At 41.9% G+C, this 14,320-nt stretch overlaps 2 protein-coding genes across 29 annotated transcripts in view; one reads left to right on the forward strand and one right to left on the reverse strand.

Moving 5' to 3' along the window:
* PDHB (pyruvate dehydrogenase (lipoamide) beta) overlaps positions 1-3,228 on the forward strand; it is a 5,415-nt gene extending 2,187 nt beyond the window's left edge. For 3 of the 5 annotated variants that reach the window (XM_021712600.1, XM_008058527.1, XM_021712599.1), the window contains 5 exons: positions 243-528; positions 962-1,072; positions 1,408-1,499; positions 2,248-2,389; positions 2,682-3,228. In XM_021712600.1, the coding sequence (XP_021568275.1) occupies positions 243-528; positions 962-1,072; positions 1,408-1,499; positions 2,248-2,389; positions 2,682-2,827 (777 nt within the window). In that variant the 3' untranslated portion in view covers positions 2,828-3,228. Of the gene's footprint in view, positions 1-242; positions 529-961; positions 1,073-1,407; positions 1,504-2,247; positions 2,390-2,681 lie in introns of all 5 variants that reach the window. The other 2 variants (XM_021712602.1, XM_021712601.1) reach the window with 1 other exon arrangement.
* Positions 3,229-4,006: 778 nt separating this feature from the next.
* PXK (PX domain containing serine/threonine kinase like) overlaps positions 4,007-14,320 on the reverse strand; it is a 57,417-nt gene continuing 47,103 nt past the window's right edge. For 5 of the 24 annotated variants that reach the window (XM_021712597.1, XM_021712591.1, XM_021712586.1 and 2 more), the window contains 3 exons: positions 10,257-10,288; positions 6,645-6,678; positions 4,123-5,403 (listed from right to left, as the gene is read on the reverse strand). In XM_021712597.1, the coding sequence (XP_021568272.1) occupies positions 10,269-10,288 (20 nt within the window). In that variant the 3' untranslated portion in view covers positions 4,123-5,403; positions 6,645-6,678; positions 10,257-10,268. Of the gene's footprint in view, positions 5,404-6,644; positions 6,679-10,256; positions 10,289-14,320 lie in introns of all 24 variants that reach the window. The other 19 variants (XM_008058530.2, XM_021712594.1, XM_021712588.1 and 16 more) reach the window with 8 other exon arrangements.

Here is a 14,320-nt window from a genome sequence, read left to right on the forward strand (position 1 = left end):
GATCCTTCCGCCTCAGCCTTCCAAGTAGCTGGAACTACAGGCACACGCTACCATACCTGGCTAATTTTTGATTTATTGTAGAGATGAGGTCTCGCCAAGTTGTCCGAGTGGGTCTCGGACCCGCGGGCTCAGGCAGTCCACTTGCTTCAGCCTCCCAAAGTGCTGGAATTACAGGCTGAGCCACTGAGCCTGGCCTTCTTTGCTGTTTCTAGTTCTTTAACATCCATGTTTTTATTTGACAGGCTGGATTACGGCCCATTTGTGAATTTATGACCTTCAATTTCTCTATGCAAGCCATTGACCAGGTTATAAACTCAGCCGCCAAGACCTACTACATGTCAGGGGGCCTTCAACCTGTGCCCATAGTCTTCAGGGGGCCCAATGGTGCCTCAGCAGGTGTAGCTGCCCAGCATTCACAGTGCTTTGCTGCATGGTATGGGCACTGCCCAGGCTTAAAGGTGGTCAGCCCCTGGAGTTCAGAGGATGCAAAAGGACTTATTAAATCAGCCATTCGGGATAACAATCCAGGTCAGCACAGTGACTCTTCAGTCTCTTTTAAAAGATTAAAAAACTAAAATGAAATCTTTGCATTGAAGGAACCATTAAAGGCTTCTAGTTATGTTGAGACATATAAAATGTTAATGACTTATAGATATAGTAAAGACAGTAAAGAATGTGGTTGTTTTTCTTATTTTTGACCTAAGGGGGCCATTTAGGTAAAGGAGACATTTACTTCACACCCATAACACAGGTTTAACCTCAATAGATAAAATTTTATTGATCAGACTCTAAATGTAAGTACCTAGACTATCCACAAGGCTACAGAATATGGTTGAAACAAGGCTTTCTAATCAGCCCCGTGAAACTTTTCACGAGATAAATGATACTGCTGTGTATACATTTTTAGTCATTCTGGATGTAATTAAGTTACTTTTGTTTAAAGATTTATACTATTTTGCAGTGGTGATGCTAGAGAATGAATTGATGTATGGAGTTCCTTTTGAATTTCCTGCGGAAGCTCAATCAAAAGATTTTCTAATTCCTATTGGAAAAGCCAAAATAGAAAGGCAAGGTAAGGGAACTTAGAATATGTTTAAACATTTTTTTTTAAACAGCACCTCTGTGTAGGTCCTATTTAATCTAGAATTCATTGCCATTTACTTTGAAAAATCATAGGATGAACTCAAGAATGTAGAATGAATGCCCTGATTTCTCATTCAGTTGTGCTTTTCTTAGATCTGAGTCCAGTGGGTTTGCGTTGTTTCTAGAAAGGCTGCCATGCTCCTTTGCTCATCTGAGTGAAGTTAGTTGAAGACTTTGTAAAGAACAAGAGCCACAGCTGGCTGCAGAGTGGTACGACATCTTTAGTTTCAACCTGACCTCTGATCTGTGGCCACTCTCTTTCAGGGACACATATAACTGTGGTTTCCCATTCGAGACCAGTGGGCCACTGCTTAGAAGCTGCAACAGTGCTGTCTAAAGAGGGAATTGAGTGTGAGGTGAGTGAACATTCACTTGTTCTTAAAGAATCAGAAAGGCTCCCACTAAATTTAAGACCCAGGAGTTTGAGTTCTGTAACAGCATAACTAGATGTCAAAATCTCGCTTTGTCACTCATTTCTGTCTCTGCTTAAAGCTGGGAACCTGCTTGCTTTTCAAATACTTAGCTTTTCACCACTTAGGTTCTGAATCTTTTAGACTACTACCTGCTTTCTCAAGTTAGGATCCAGTGTGGTCGCTGGAGTTGGAAGCTCAGAAGTCAATGATTTGAACTCTCATATCAAGGACCTGCCACTTGCTAGTTATACATGGGCAAGTTATGTTCTCTGAATATCAGTTTCATTAGCTTTAAAATGGGGATGATATAAATACTGTCCCATCTTATGATGGTTGTGAGAATTATACTTGGTGTAGTGCCTGGTACGGTAGGCACTCAGATGTTAGCTATGATTTACTTTGTTGAAAGGGAAGTTCAAGCAAAGGAAGATAAATAAATCCTATTACTGGACAGGAAATCCTATAAATGTGAACAGAGGTACACATTTTTTAATTACAGTTTCTCCTTTTATACTTTGTACATTCATGTATCTATTCATAGGCAGATTGGATTTTCCCAGACTCAAGGATTAACAAGAAACAGAAAAAGTAGTAGTAGTAGTAGTAGTAGTAGTAGTAGTAGTAGTAGTAGTATGGGGCTAAAGGCTTTATTTGTGATGCAGTGGCTCTATAAAGCCTCTTATCTGTTTAGGTGATAAATTTGCGTACCATCAGACCAATGGACATAGAAACCGTAGAAGCCAGTGTCATGAAGACAAATCATCTTGTAACCGTGGAAGGAGGGTGGCCACAGTTTGGAGTAGGAGCTGAAATCTGTGCCAGGATCATGGAAGGTATTTTAAAGAAACTGGCTCTAGAATACAGTCAAGCTATAGCAAATATCGTATACCTGAATATATACTGGATAAAGATATCGAAAGCTAGGGGTGGTTGGATGACTTGAACTTTAAACTTACCAGTCTGGCATGTCTCCTTAGAGCAAATATTTAAAAAGAAAATCCAGAGGCAATTAACCGTCCTTTACCTTATGTTTTCTCTTCTTGGGCAGCCACACCTCTGCGCCAAGGTGGTAGCACTCTGCTGGCTTTTCTTGCCTCTCTCTCAGTTGAGCCTTCCTTCTCCTAGGTCCTGCATTCAATTTCCTAGATGCTCCAGCTGTTCGTGTCACTGGTGCTGATGTCCCTATGCCTTACGCAAAGATTCTAGAAGACAATTCTGTGCCTCAGGTCAAAGACATCATATTTGCAATAAAGAAAACATTAAATATTTAGTTTGGACCTGAATATCAAGTCATTGAAACTTATTTGAAACACTTGCTGGCACTTCATCTGGATTGTACTGCAAGACCTTACTATTCATAAAGGAAAATGATCTCTAAAGCAACAAAACAGGTGTTTTTATACTGCGAATAAGTTTCAGTGTGTTTGTGTGTGGAAAACTCTCCACTCTCCTGCCCTAGACTCCATGCTTTCTTTGTCTGTTACAGGTGTTCTTTGAATACAATTAATGTAAAATTTTACTCTCACTATAAGGACAAAGTGTGAATGTGGCAGAATCCTGATGAAAGCTACATGCAAACAAGATAACTTATATGTATAAAAGCATATAATCTACATTTATTGTTATTTTGTTATTTTGTTTTGATAAGGAATAAAGGAATTCCTAACTCTGACCAATTGTATTTCTATGTTCTTTTAAGATTAAATGTACGTGGAAATCCTATTAAGAAATTAGTGCCAACTGGACTCAGTGGCTCAGCCTGTAATCCCACGCTTTGGGAGGCTGAAGTGAGTGGATTGCCTGAGCCCGCGGGTTTGAGACCCACCTGGGCAACTTGGTGAGACCTCATCTCTACAATAAATCAAAAAATTAGCTGGGCGTAGTAGCATGTGCCTATAGTTCCATCTACTTGGAAGGCTTAGGCGGAAGGATCGCTAGAGCCCAGCAGGTCGAGGTTGCAGTGGCCAGCAGTGTGCCACTGCCCTCCACCCTGGGCAACAGAGTGAGACTCCAACTCAAACAAAAAAAAAAAAAGAAAGAAATTAGTGCCAGGTGGAAGATAAGCTGATACTGTACAAAACCACTGTCTGTTTTTATTCAAATATCTGAAACTATATCCAAAATAGCAAATCTGACTTTACTAGGACTCACACCTCACACCTCTGTCAGAAGTTAATCATCTGGGTTACATCACGCTTGGAACAGGAACTTGTCTACACTCTTCAGATGCCTAATTCTAATAGGGTTCTCTTTAAAATGAAAGCTTATGTCAGGTATTTTTCCCATTGACAAAAAGCAGATATTGTGTCATACTGACGTCTTGAAGCCGAGATGGAAAAGATGGGTTTTAAATTAGTTGTGGAAAACATAGGTGGTACCTAATTTAAGTAACTAGACAGGATTGTTAGCTCTTATTGTGAGGGAAAATAAGACACAAAATAGAGACAGGATAGGTAGGAAGGAAACTATATTCACAGAATATAAACTATGAATCTATTCTTTATGTTTACAAAAGGTGCTACAAAAAGTTCTCATTTGAAACATCTAGTTAAGCTACAGACAAAGCTTTTTTTGACATGGTTTATTTTAATAAAAAATACAGCTGACATTTATCACAGATTACATGAAACTATACACAATGACATTCTCTGCATAGGAACCAACACTGATGTGTGTATCTGAATTTTTAAATGGATTATTTATAATCCTTTAAAGTGCAATTTATTTAAAGGTATAAGCAAATCATAGGATAAAGGACCTTTTGAATAAATGAGTAACAATAAAAAGATGTATTTCGATAAACCTTTCAAAAATCAGAGTTGATTTCTATAGATGCCAGATTTGTCTTGTAATAATGACCCCCTCAACCCCAAACTTAATTGCTGAGGATTAAGAAGATCCTCTAATTGGCAAGAACTTTTTCTGATGTTAACTTTTTTTGCCTGTTTCAATACATTCTAACTAAAAAGAATTACGGGTCCAGGGCAGTTGCTTTAGCAGCCCTAAGTTCTGTAACCACAGTGGTACTCCTGTTGGAACTTAAGAGAATGTTACCAACTTTCCCTATATTGATTTGAGGGGAAAATGAAGAACTCGGTTGCTCTCTGATGCAGCAACATAGCTATACTTTGGGCTACAGTGTTACTGTGTAAGATAAAATAAAGATAGCAAACATGGGAATTACCTAAGAACCAGAAAATGCTTTAGAGAATGAACTATGAGAGGAATGTTTCTAGGAGGTGTCTGATAGGGTAGAAGGGACTGCAAAACAAAGGACATTCACTGCGATGACTGAATATTGTCGTCGTTTTCTATCCATTTCCTTTAAATGGGGAAAATAATTGATTCCAATATGCTGCTGCCACAAATAAAGATGCCCATCAGAGGATGGACAGGACTCCCTCACAGTGGTAAAGGAGCAAAATATTTCTTAAGGCAGCAATGCCAGCCTAACTTTATTCTACTTAACGAATATTCCCCTCTTGAAAAGCTTATGTGAGCATCTGCAAATTAGTACTGTATGTGGCTGTACTGGCTCAGCAATTATTTATCCAGGAAGAGGGAACTTGAGGGAGCAGGGCTGAGTAGGAAAATAAAGAACTTTTCCCTCTAAGTGTAAACAGGAAGCTTTAGCCGATCTTCGGAGCACTATGATCACAGGTTTGGGCTTTTCTCAGAGTTCCTTTTTGGAAATTCTGAATGGAACTGAGCAAGGCCCCTCGGCCCACACCATTCACAGCCTGGGGTGAGAGCTGGGCAGAAGCCTCTGTGCTCGCAGGAGGCAAGGGAGCTGCTGGTGGTGGAGGTGGAGGTGGAGGTGGAGGAGGTGGAGGTAATGCAGATATCCCTGTGGAGGAAAAAGGCACAGTCAATATCCACCTCTCCAGTCACCTGCACACATGCTACTGCTCAGTCCTGGGCAGAATGGACTTTGATAAGACTGCAAATGTTTCCTTCAGAGGGACCAAGATACCCAGTACTGTATGTTTTTTTAAAATGCTAAACAAAAAAGCTAGAAACATCAGAGGGGAATAGTCAAACAATAGTCATGTGAGTAAGACTGTGGGAACAAATATTACAGATTACATGAAACCATACACAGTGACATTCTCTGCATAGGTGAGGCCCATTTCCAAATTTTCATAATAGTCCCCAAGGAAGAGTTCCCTCAATCAGCTACTTTAACCAGGTCGCGGAAGCTCTGTCAACTTTTGAGGAAGCAATTAAAGACATCTGTATGATGGAGTAAGGCTGTGTGAAGTCAGTTACTCAGAAGGGATGAACAGTTCTTTAGCTGCTCCAACACAATATTTGAAGCATGTGATTTCATAAAAAATGACAAATAAATCAGGATCCTTAGCAGGAAAACCAGTGCCTGCTGGGATATGTATTTTCCAGAGGAGTCTGTCTCAATCACTTCCTATTAGGTAGCATTAAAGAAATAGAAAATACTAATAATATTTGTTAGCAGTGCAAAAGCAGGGAGCAGAGGGGGCTCTCTGGCAACGGTACTCTTAGGAGGAGTCTTTCTCAAGTACCATTCTTTCCACTGGCCCAATTGAGAAGCAGAATGGATATACACTAAATGTACATCTTTGTTGAAGCATCAAGAGAAACTAAAATGTCCTGCTACACTTCAATGGCCAAGGAGAGGGAAACCAGACAGGTCTAAAACTTCCCTCAGCTTCCAGGCACATGAACATTTGCAACATGAATTTTATATTTTGAATCAATGAATGAACTGTTCTCTCAGGACAAACACCGAATACAGAAAAAGCCCTTCCTTAAAGCACTTTCTTGTGCCACAGTTAGTTGCCCCAACTCCTGTGAACCTTGTAGCTCTCTGAGACTCCACCTGTCTGTTGCTATCTCTGTCCTCCATCATTCTACACCAGGGAGACAGTCTGCTAGATGGTTTCCTCTAAACACTACTGAGCCATGGTGATAACAGGTAAAGATACGTATATCACTACCTGAATTTGTATGGATGAGTGGCTCAGGATCACTAATAAAATAAGTAAGTACATCTTTTTCACCAAGTATGACAGATAATGGTTAAAGTCTTGCAATCAACAGAAAAGCACTTACCTTCCTTTACGTCTTTTACTCAAACCTAAGGCAGCTGAAATTAAAGAATCACACAAATACACATACTCATGCTCTGCAATCTGGGAATTATCAATAATATAGCAATACAAATAAAGATTACATACAGACAAATGAACAAAATGTAATTTTCATTGGTTCTACACAATAACAACTAATGAGTAAAGCTCTATTACATTCTATGCTAGGGTGTATTGTGGGAAAATGTTCCTGGCTTTATGTCACAGCTTATAAAGATAAAAAGAACCTTAAACCAGAAGAGGCTGTTGGGATGAGAAAACAGGGAGAATATGCGTGTGACATGAGCTTTTCCCTGAAGAGGATTTGGGGAGTGACTAATGCAATACCAGGATGGGAGACCATTGCTGAAGCCTTTCTGGACTGAGTCCCTTGACGGCAGTGCCAAGTAGACCCAGGAGTGGCCTCTGCCCACCTGGGGGTGAGTGGGTGCCAATGCCTTTCCCCCATGTACTCCCTCCAATGGCTAGAAAAGGGCAGTGGAATCTGGACTTGACATTCCAGGTCCCAGTATGCACCAGAAGGAACTCTGGGGTTGCTGCCTTCCAGTTTTGTGCTTTGACCCTGGCAGAAGAATCACTGCTGGGTTAAGGACAAGAAGATTCTGGGCTGCAGCAGTACTTGGGGGTTTTTACTAAAGGCACAGAACAGGCCATCCAGAGAGTGGATACCCCTACAGGCCAGGATTTGGGGAGGCCAGAGCCAGGCCTCAGGGGTATGTATGGGCTGCCATTTTGGCACAAAACAAAACTGCTTGGTCTCAGAGAACCAACCCTTGACTTTGGTCTCATTACCAGGCCAAAGTGAAAATGTACTACCACAGAGTGGGAGTTAAAATTACAAGTGAAAATGTACTACCACAGAGTGGAAGTTGGGGTGGAGTTCAGTAAATGGATCGTGACTTTGCAAGCAAAGGCTGAACTTGTCACTCTAAACAAATCTCTTTGAGAATGCAGGTAATGTAAATAAATATGCTGTCCAAAGTGCACCAGGGCAACCCATGCCTGTAAAGCAACTGGATGTGAGGGCTGTGCGCAAGAGAAGCTGCTAGGCTGAGAAAGCAAGATCTCCAAGTGTGCACAAGGCAGCCAGGTGTCTCAAGGGGCTTGGTGTCCCGGGAGGGCCACTCCTGTTCACTGGGCCTGCAACAACCATGGTAGATCTTGGTGTGTACAATCAGGGTAAGGAAGGCCCGAACCCAACTTGCCAGCTCAGAACACTCTGGAAGGAGAGAGGAAGTATGAGAGTCCAAAGGCCAGAAATGGAGGAGGCAGGAACACAGTCCTGGGACTCATCGTCTGATCACAAGCCCCACTGATTGTCTTTGACTTTTTCTTTTTACCTTTTCCATGGTCCACAAATTCCTTTATTTATTTTTTCACAGAGAAAAATTACTTTTATTGCAAAGAAATGACTCACCCAGAAAATTATTCATTAAATTATACTTATTATCAAATTTCCAAGTTCCTTTTTTTGTTTGTTTTTGAGTTGGAGTCTCACTCTATCATCCAGACTGAGTGCAGTGGCCGCTCCTGGCCACCGCAGCCCCGACCTGCTGGGCTCCGGCGATCTTTCCGCCTCAGCCTTCCAAGTAGCTGGAATTATAGGCGCGCACTACTATGCCCACCTAATTTTTTTATTTATTGTAGAGATGAGGTCTCGCCAAGATGCCCAGGTGGGTCTTGAACCCGCGGGCTCAGGCAACCCACTCACCTCAGCCTCCCAAAGGCATGGGATTACAGGCTGAGCCACCAAGCCCGGCTCCAAGTTCTTTTAATAAAATTATTTCTCTAAATGATGTTTTGCTAATATATTAATATTTCAAAAAGTTTTATCTGCATTTAGCAAAATATTAATATGTTAAATTTATTATTATAATTTCTTTTTAAAATTTATTTTATTTTTTAAATTAATTTATTTATTTATCATGGAGATGTGGGATACAATTCAGGGTTAGGTATATAAACATTAATCATGCAGGTACCCTTGTTGATGAGATATGCCCCTCCCTCCTGGATAAAAAAAATGTGGTACATATACTGACGGAGTATTATGCAGCCATAAAGAAGGACAAATATATGGGCTTTGCAGCAACTTGGATGGATTTGGAGTCGATCATACTCAGTGATTTATCACCGAAACAAAGAACTGAGTTCCATATGTTCTCACTCATAAATGGAACTTGAACAATTATAATGCTATAAGAAAGTGATTGGCAGTAGTGGAAAACAGTCAGGGGAGGGGGGGTGGGATTGGCAGCTGACGCAAATTCCTTTAAAGGTCTGCTGGGTTTAAGCTACAATACTGGTAACAGTGGAGAGAGGGGAGGACAGAGAGATCAAGGATCAAATGCAAGTTGGCCATCTTGCCTGAGACAAACCATGGAACTGCCTAAAGCCTGAGCTCCCTCCACACCTAATTGTGAACGGCCTCTCCTCCAACACCCTGATCCCCAGACAAGACAAGAACAGGATCCCATGCTAGACTGATGGCTAACAATTCACACCCAGGATAGGGGAAACTCCAGAACAGCTTATCTTCCAATTATAACCCTGTCAGTCCTGCTTTCTCCCATCTCACTTTTTCTTAGACAAAAACCCTGAGAGCCAACTACTTAATCCACCCTTCCCAAAATCACCTCCACCAAAACAGCAGGAATCTGGCAATCCAGCAGAGGCCCTGGGAGAGGGAACAGCCTGCTACAGCGAGGGCTCAGGTTATATCTAGGGAGGAACGTCATCCACGACAGCCAGGTGGAAAGGATGTCAGGACAATGTTAGCAGCTAGCATGGGCAATTGACAGGTCTTTGGGTCCACACCCACGGATGGGGAGGCCAAGTGGCCACCAGACCATACAGAAGCAACATTCGGCCTGCCAACTGCCCTTGGGAGAGAATGGAGGGCACCCTGATCCCTGGAAGCAGGCAGCTCTCCGTTCTTGGAAATCTCCTTCACCTTTTAAGAATTATTAAGGATGCTTATGGAATTGGCAGTAATGGGACACTGCCAGGGGAGGGGGAGCACATAACATCAATAAGGGTACCCACACTTTACCTGTATGATGGCCACTTATGTACCTAACCCTGAATTGTACCCCACTTCTTTAAAATAAGAAAAGAAAAAATGCTTACAAAAGAACTGTTTTTCCCCGTCAGTCAATAAGCTGTCTCCCTATAACCAATACCTCAACTGCCTACCACCCTTTCCTCTTCATCAGCGTAACTAGAAACCAACATTTCTGCAGCAACAGGACTTTGGGAGTCATGGTTTCCAAAATTAAAATACATCAAAATGCCATGCAGTCGATCTACAAGTTTTAGAGCTGTATTTTAAAACTAAAATCTAAGAGTGAAAAATGAAGATTTTGAAGGTCACGAAAATGAAATGAATACAGATGAAGTCACTGGGTGCTTTTTAAAGATGCTGTATTTCATTTAAATGTTCGGATAAGGAAACAGTCTCAAATCCGCTTTCCCACTTGTTTATCACTTCAGTGATCGAGATGTTTTGGGTCCTATTTCACATATAGAAACAGACCATCTTTAAAGTGAGAGAAATCAGCATAGTTTACTTTACCGAAATTCACGTTCAAAATGGTGCATGCTCTACTGAAAACAGCAAAGAGAGAGAAAGAGAGAAAGGGACACAAGTCATTATTCAGATTTTAGTGTTATTTAATCAAATAGTAATAGACAATAAAATATTAGTCCGAATTACATGATTATTATTCTCACTGCAAAACTAGGACATACTGAAATTAATCACAAAATGCACTGGCTGATAAACAGACTGTGGCCCATGACGACCTGGTAAACATATTAATAGAGTAACCAAAGAGTTGCTTTCTTCTTCACTTTCTTCTTCTTTTGAGCCAGTTCAGTGCCATTTTTGTTTATTTACAAGCACAACGCTCCAGATGAGCCATGAAGGTTATGCCTCCTCTGAAGAGCAGAATGGATATGAGGTGTGTACTTATTTCTATTATTAAACAAGGACAGTTATGCGAGAGAGGAGAGAAATGAAAACTCAACACTTTTTTCCAAGCAAGTCTTCTATAGTCTAAGACAGAGACTTGTCTTTTTCAAGTTGTGAGGAGCAAGAGCAGGCCTAAGGTGAGCTCTTGGGCTAGTGGTCTCCCAGGCAGGAGTGCATGAACCGCCCCCTCTCCTGAGGCCTCTGTGGTCTAGAGGCCAAACTGGACAGTGAAATGTACTCAAGGCTATAAAATCATTAAAAAAAAAAAAAAAGAAAACAAGGCAAATGTTTTTACTGACTTCTCTTTAACTCGATTCCCAGTTAAATGGGAAGGATAACGCTCTCTCAGTGAGTCCCAGAGTTCCTAATGAATTCTCTCCCACGGCCTCCTGAGGAGGAGCTGAGCGGCAAGGACCTATGTGGAGTGGAGCTGGGCAGGTTGACCACTCACATCTGGGACAGCTCTGGAAAAAACAACAATGCAAAGGACACCTGTCCCCCCTGCCACAAACACACCAGGGGAGGACTCCAGGGAGGACTTCTGGGAGGGGGAGGAGGGTTGCAAGTGAGCATGGCAGACCTGTTCATCCCAAAGATGGTCACCGCTTTGTGTATGCATAGCTTATGGGAAGGAGAGGCAATTCTTATGACCAGACATCAACTGTGAACCTGGAATGGGCTTCAGAATTTGATTTGGCTAGACAAATTCTGGAAGCTCCAACATTCTAAATAAACTCAGCTCTTTTTTGGTGCCTTATTACGTCTTTTTTCTCTCTTTATTAATTTTTTTTTTTTTTTGAGTTGGGGTCTCACTCTGTCGCCCAGACTGGAGTGCAGTGGCCGCTCCCAGCCACCGCAGCCTCAACCTGCTGGGCTCCGGTGATCCTTCCGCTTCAGCCTTCCAAGTAGCTAGAACTACAGGCGCGTGCTACCACACCCAGCTAATTTTTTTATTTATTGTAGAGATGAGGTCTCACCAAGTTGCCCAGGCGGGTCTTGAACCCGCGGACTCAGGCAATCCACTCACCTCAGCCTCCCAAGGCGCGGGATTAAAAGGCTGAGCCACCAAACCCATCTTCTTTATTAATTTTTAACCCTCCTTCTGGCCATTTAAGCTCTCAGTCACTCTCAGGTTCAAAAGGCTCTGTTTTCCCTCTGTTGGGGCTCAGAAAACAATACCCAAATACCTCAGCCTCCGAAACAAGAGTTTGTCTTTGACCTTCTCCTGCTGTCCTCTCAGTCCAATTCTCTCCCGAGGCTAGCCATAGATATACTAGGTGGGTCATAGTATCCCCAAAGACAGCCATAAAACCTAAAAATATTACTGTAATTTCCTCTCTTCTTGTGTAAAAATTGGCTATAAAGAAATTATCTGACCTAGCTTGTTTGACTATAGGTCATAAGACCCCCATTCCAGAGAGAATCCTGCCTCACCCCCAGGAGGAAGGCGTGCATGCTCAGAGAGGCCAAGAAAAATCTGGACAGACAGGCCTTGCTGAGTTTCCCCACTCAGTCTACACTAGCGTTGGATCATACCCTCTTCCTCCAATCATATTTCTCATGGCTGTCTATACTTTGTGGAACCTAAGCATAAAATTGAACAGGATTCCCCATATCTTTGAGTCTCATTCTGAAGGCTCCTGTGTACACACGTTAAATAAATTTGTACCCCTTTTCTCCTATTAGTCTGCCTTTTATGAGTTGATTTTTTTAGCTCACCCCATATCTCCTTCAGTCCTTCAGATTTGAAACTTCCTTTTCTCGCCACCCATTCTTACAGACTAGATTTTCTACAAACTGTCAGTACTCTCTCCTCAAAAGTACTGCTTAATATATAAACTACAAGCCAGAAAGACTAGAATTATCTGATTGTAAGGAAGTCATACGTTATACTTGATAGTATTTTATTGCGTATAACATTGCCATGTATGTTATCTACCTATTAAAGAGTAGGAATTCTGTTAAAAGAGAGTTTCAAAGAATGGAAAGTACTTGTCCAAGGTCAAGCTGCCATGTGGTATAGCTAGGACTCAAGTCCAGATTTACTCACTCTACCTTTAGGGTTCCTTTCACATCAGCTGAGAACCGTGTTTAACAGCACAGGCCCTGCAGTGTACCCTGAGGAAAGCAGGCACTCAATAAATCAGTGGGGGTAATGAAAGAAGCAGAACAAGTTGGAATCCTAGCTCTAACACCACCATTGCCAACTTGTGTGACCTTAGTCAAAGTCTCTTAACCCGACTAGAGCACCAGTTTCTTCATCTGTAAAATGGAGTTATGCTGGAGTCCACCCCCATTGGATAGGAAGGGATTCAGGAAGAGTAAATAAAACAATAACTATAAATAACTTAAATAGTGCCTTGCACAAAGTATGTACTCAAAATATGTTAAATACGATTATTTTAAAATAACATAAATTTGGGGTCTCCTGCTTATTTAGCGTTCTTAAAATACTCTTTTCCAAACTCATTAAAAAGAAAAAAGATAGTAAGGCAACAGGCCTGTCTACTCCCAGAAGAATGATGTGAGGGAATTTGTTTGTGGTGTGTGTGAGACAGACAGTCTCCTCTAATTTCTGCCTGTTTGCCCTTTACACAGGAGATAACCAAAACCCAGATGTGGAAGTGACTCATTCAAGATTTCAGTTACCAACAGCACATTGAGGGCTTACAGAGTGTCAGGTACTGTCCTATGCCCCGTATACATGGAGCTCACTGAACTTACAATCACCCAACAAGGCAAGCAGTCATTATCCTTGTTACAAATGGGACATCAGAAGCACGGGGAGATCATGGGCCTTGCCCAAGGTTCCAGAGCCCGGAAGTGGTGACCTTCAAGCTCAGGTTCCCCAACCCATGGTGCAGTTCTCAAGAGCTCCCACATTATGATTGAGATGCTACCTTCTGCAGGAATTCTTTTTAAATAATACTAGCCCTCAAAAATAAAACCTTTTCCTTCATTTCTGAAAACTGTATTTCATCATATAGCTGGAAGGTACTATCTTGACTTTGTTTCCAGATAAACATGCTTTTTTTAAAAGATACAAATTTCAGCTGGGAGCAGTGGCTCACACCTATAATCCCAGCATTTTGGGAGGCCAAGAAGGGACAACTGCTTGAGGTCAGGAGTTCATGATAGCCTAGGCAATATAGTGAGACACCAACCCCCCCATCTCCACAAAAAATTTTAAAAAGTAGCCGAGTATGGTGATGCATGCCTTTAGTCCTAGCCACTAGGGAGGCTGAGTTGGGAAGATCCCTTGAGCCCCGGAGTTCAAAGTTACAGTGAGCTATGATCATGTCACTGCACTCCAGCCTGGGCAACAGAGGGAGACCCTGTCTCAAAAACAAACAAACAAAATCCACATACATTTGGCCTAAAAGATGTAAACTGGAATAAGTATGATTCCAGCAGCAAGATGGGCAGTGTGCAGAGAGGCAATAAGAAAGATGAGCCCAACGAGGAGTCTAGCCCACTGTCCTGAGAAATAGTTTAAGCAGGAGTCAACCAGTCAGAAGTTGCCATCCCTAGTTCAGAGTCCTGCTCTTATTCCACAGAAGCCTTGAAGGCAAAGTAAGCCTCTGCAAATCAAAGGTTTACTGAGCATGTCCCACATGTGCCCCATACCCTGAAGGAAGAAATGCTGCACAGATAGGCCAAGAAGA

Source organism: Carlito syrichta, unplaced genomic scaffold (assembly GCF_000164805.1).
Source record: "Carlito syrichta isolate Samal-C Ts95f unplaced genomic scaffold, Tarsius_syrichta-2.0.1 Scaffold303376, whole genome shotgun sequence".
Taxonomy (NCBI): Eukaryota; Metazoa; Chordata; class Mammalia; order Primates; family Tarsiidae; genus Carlito; species Carlito syrichta.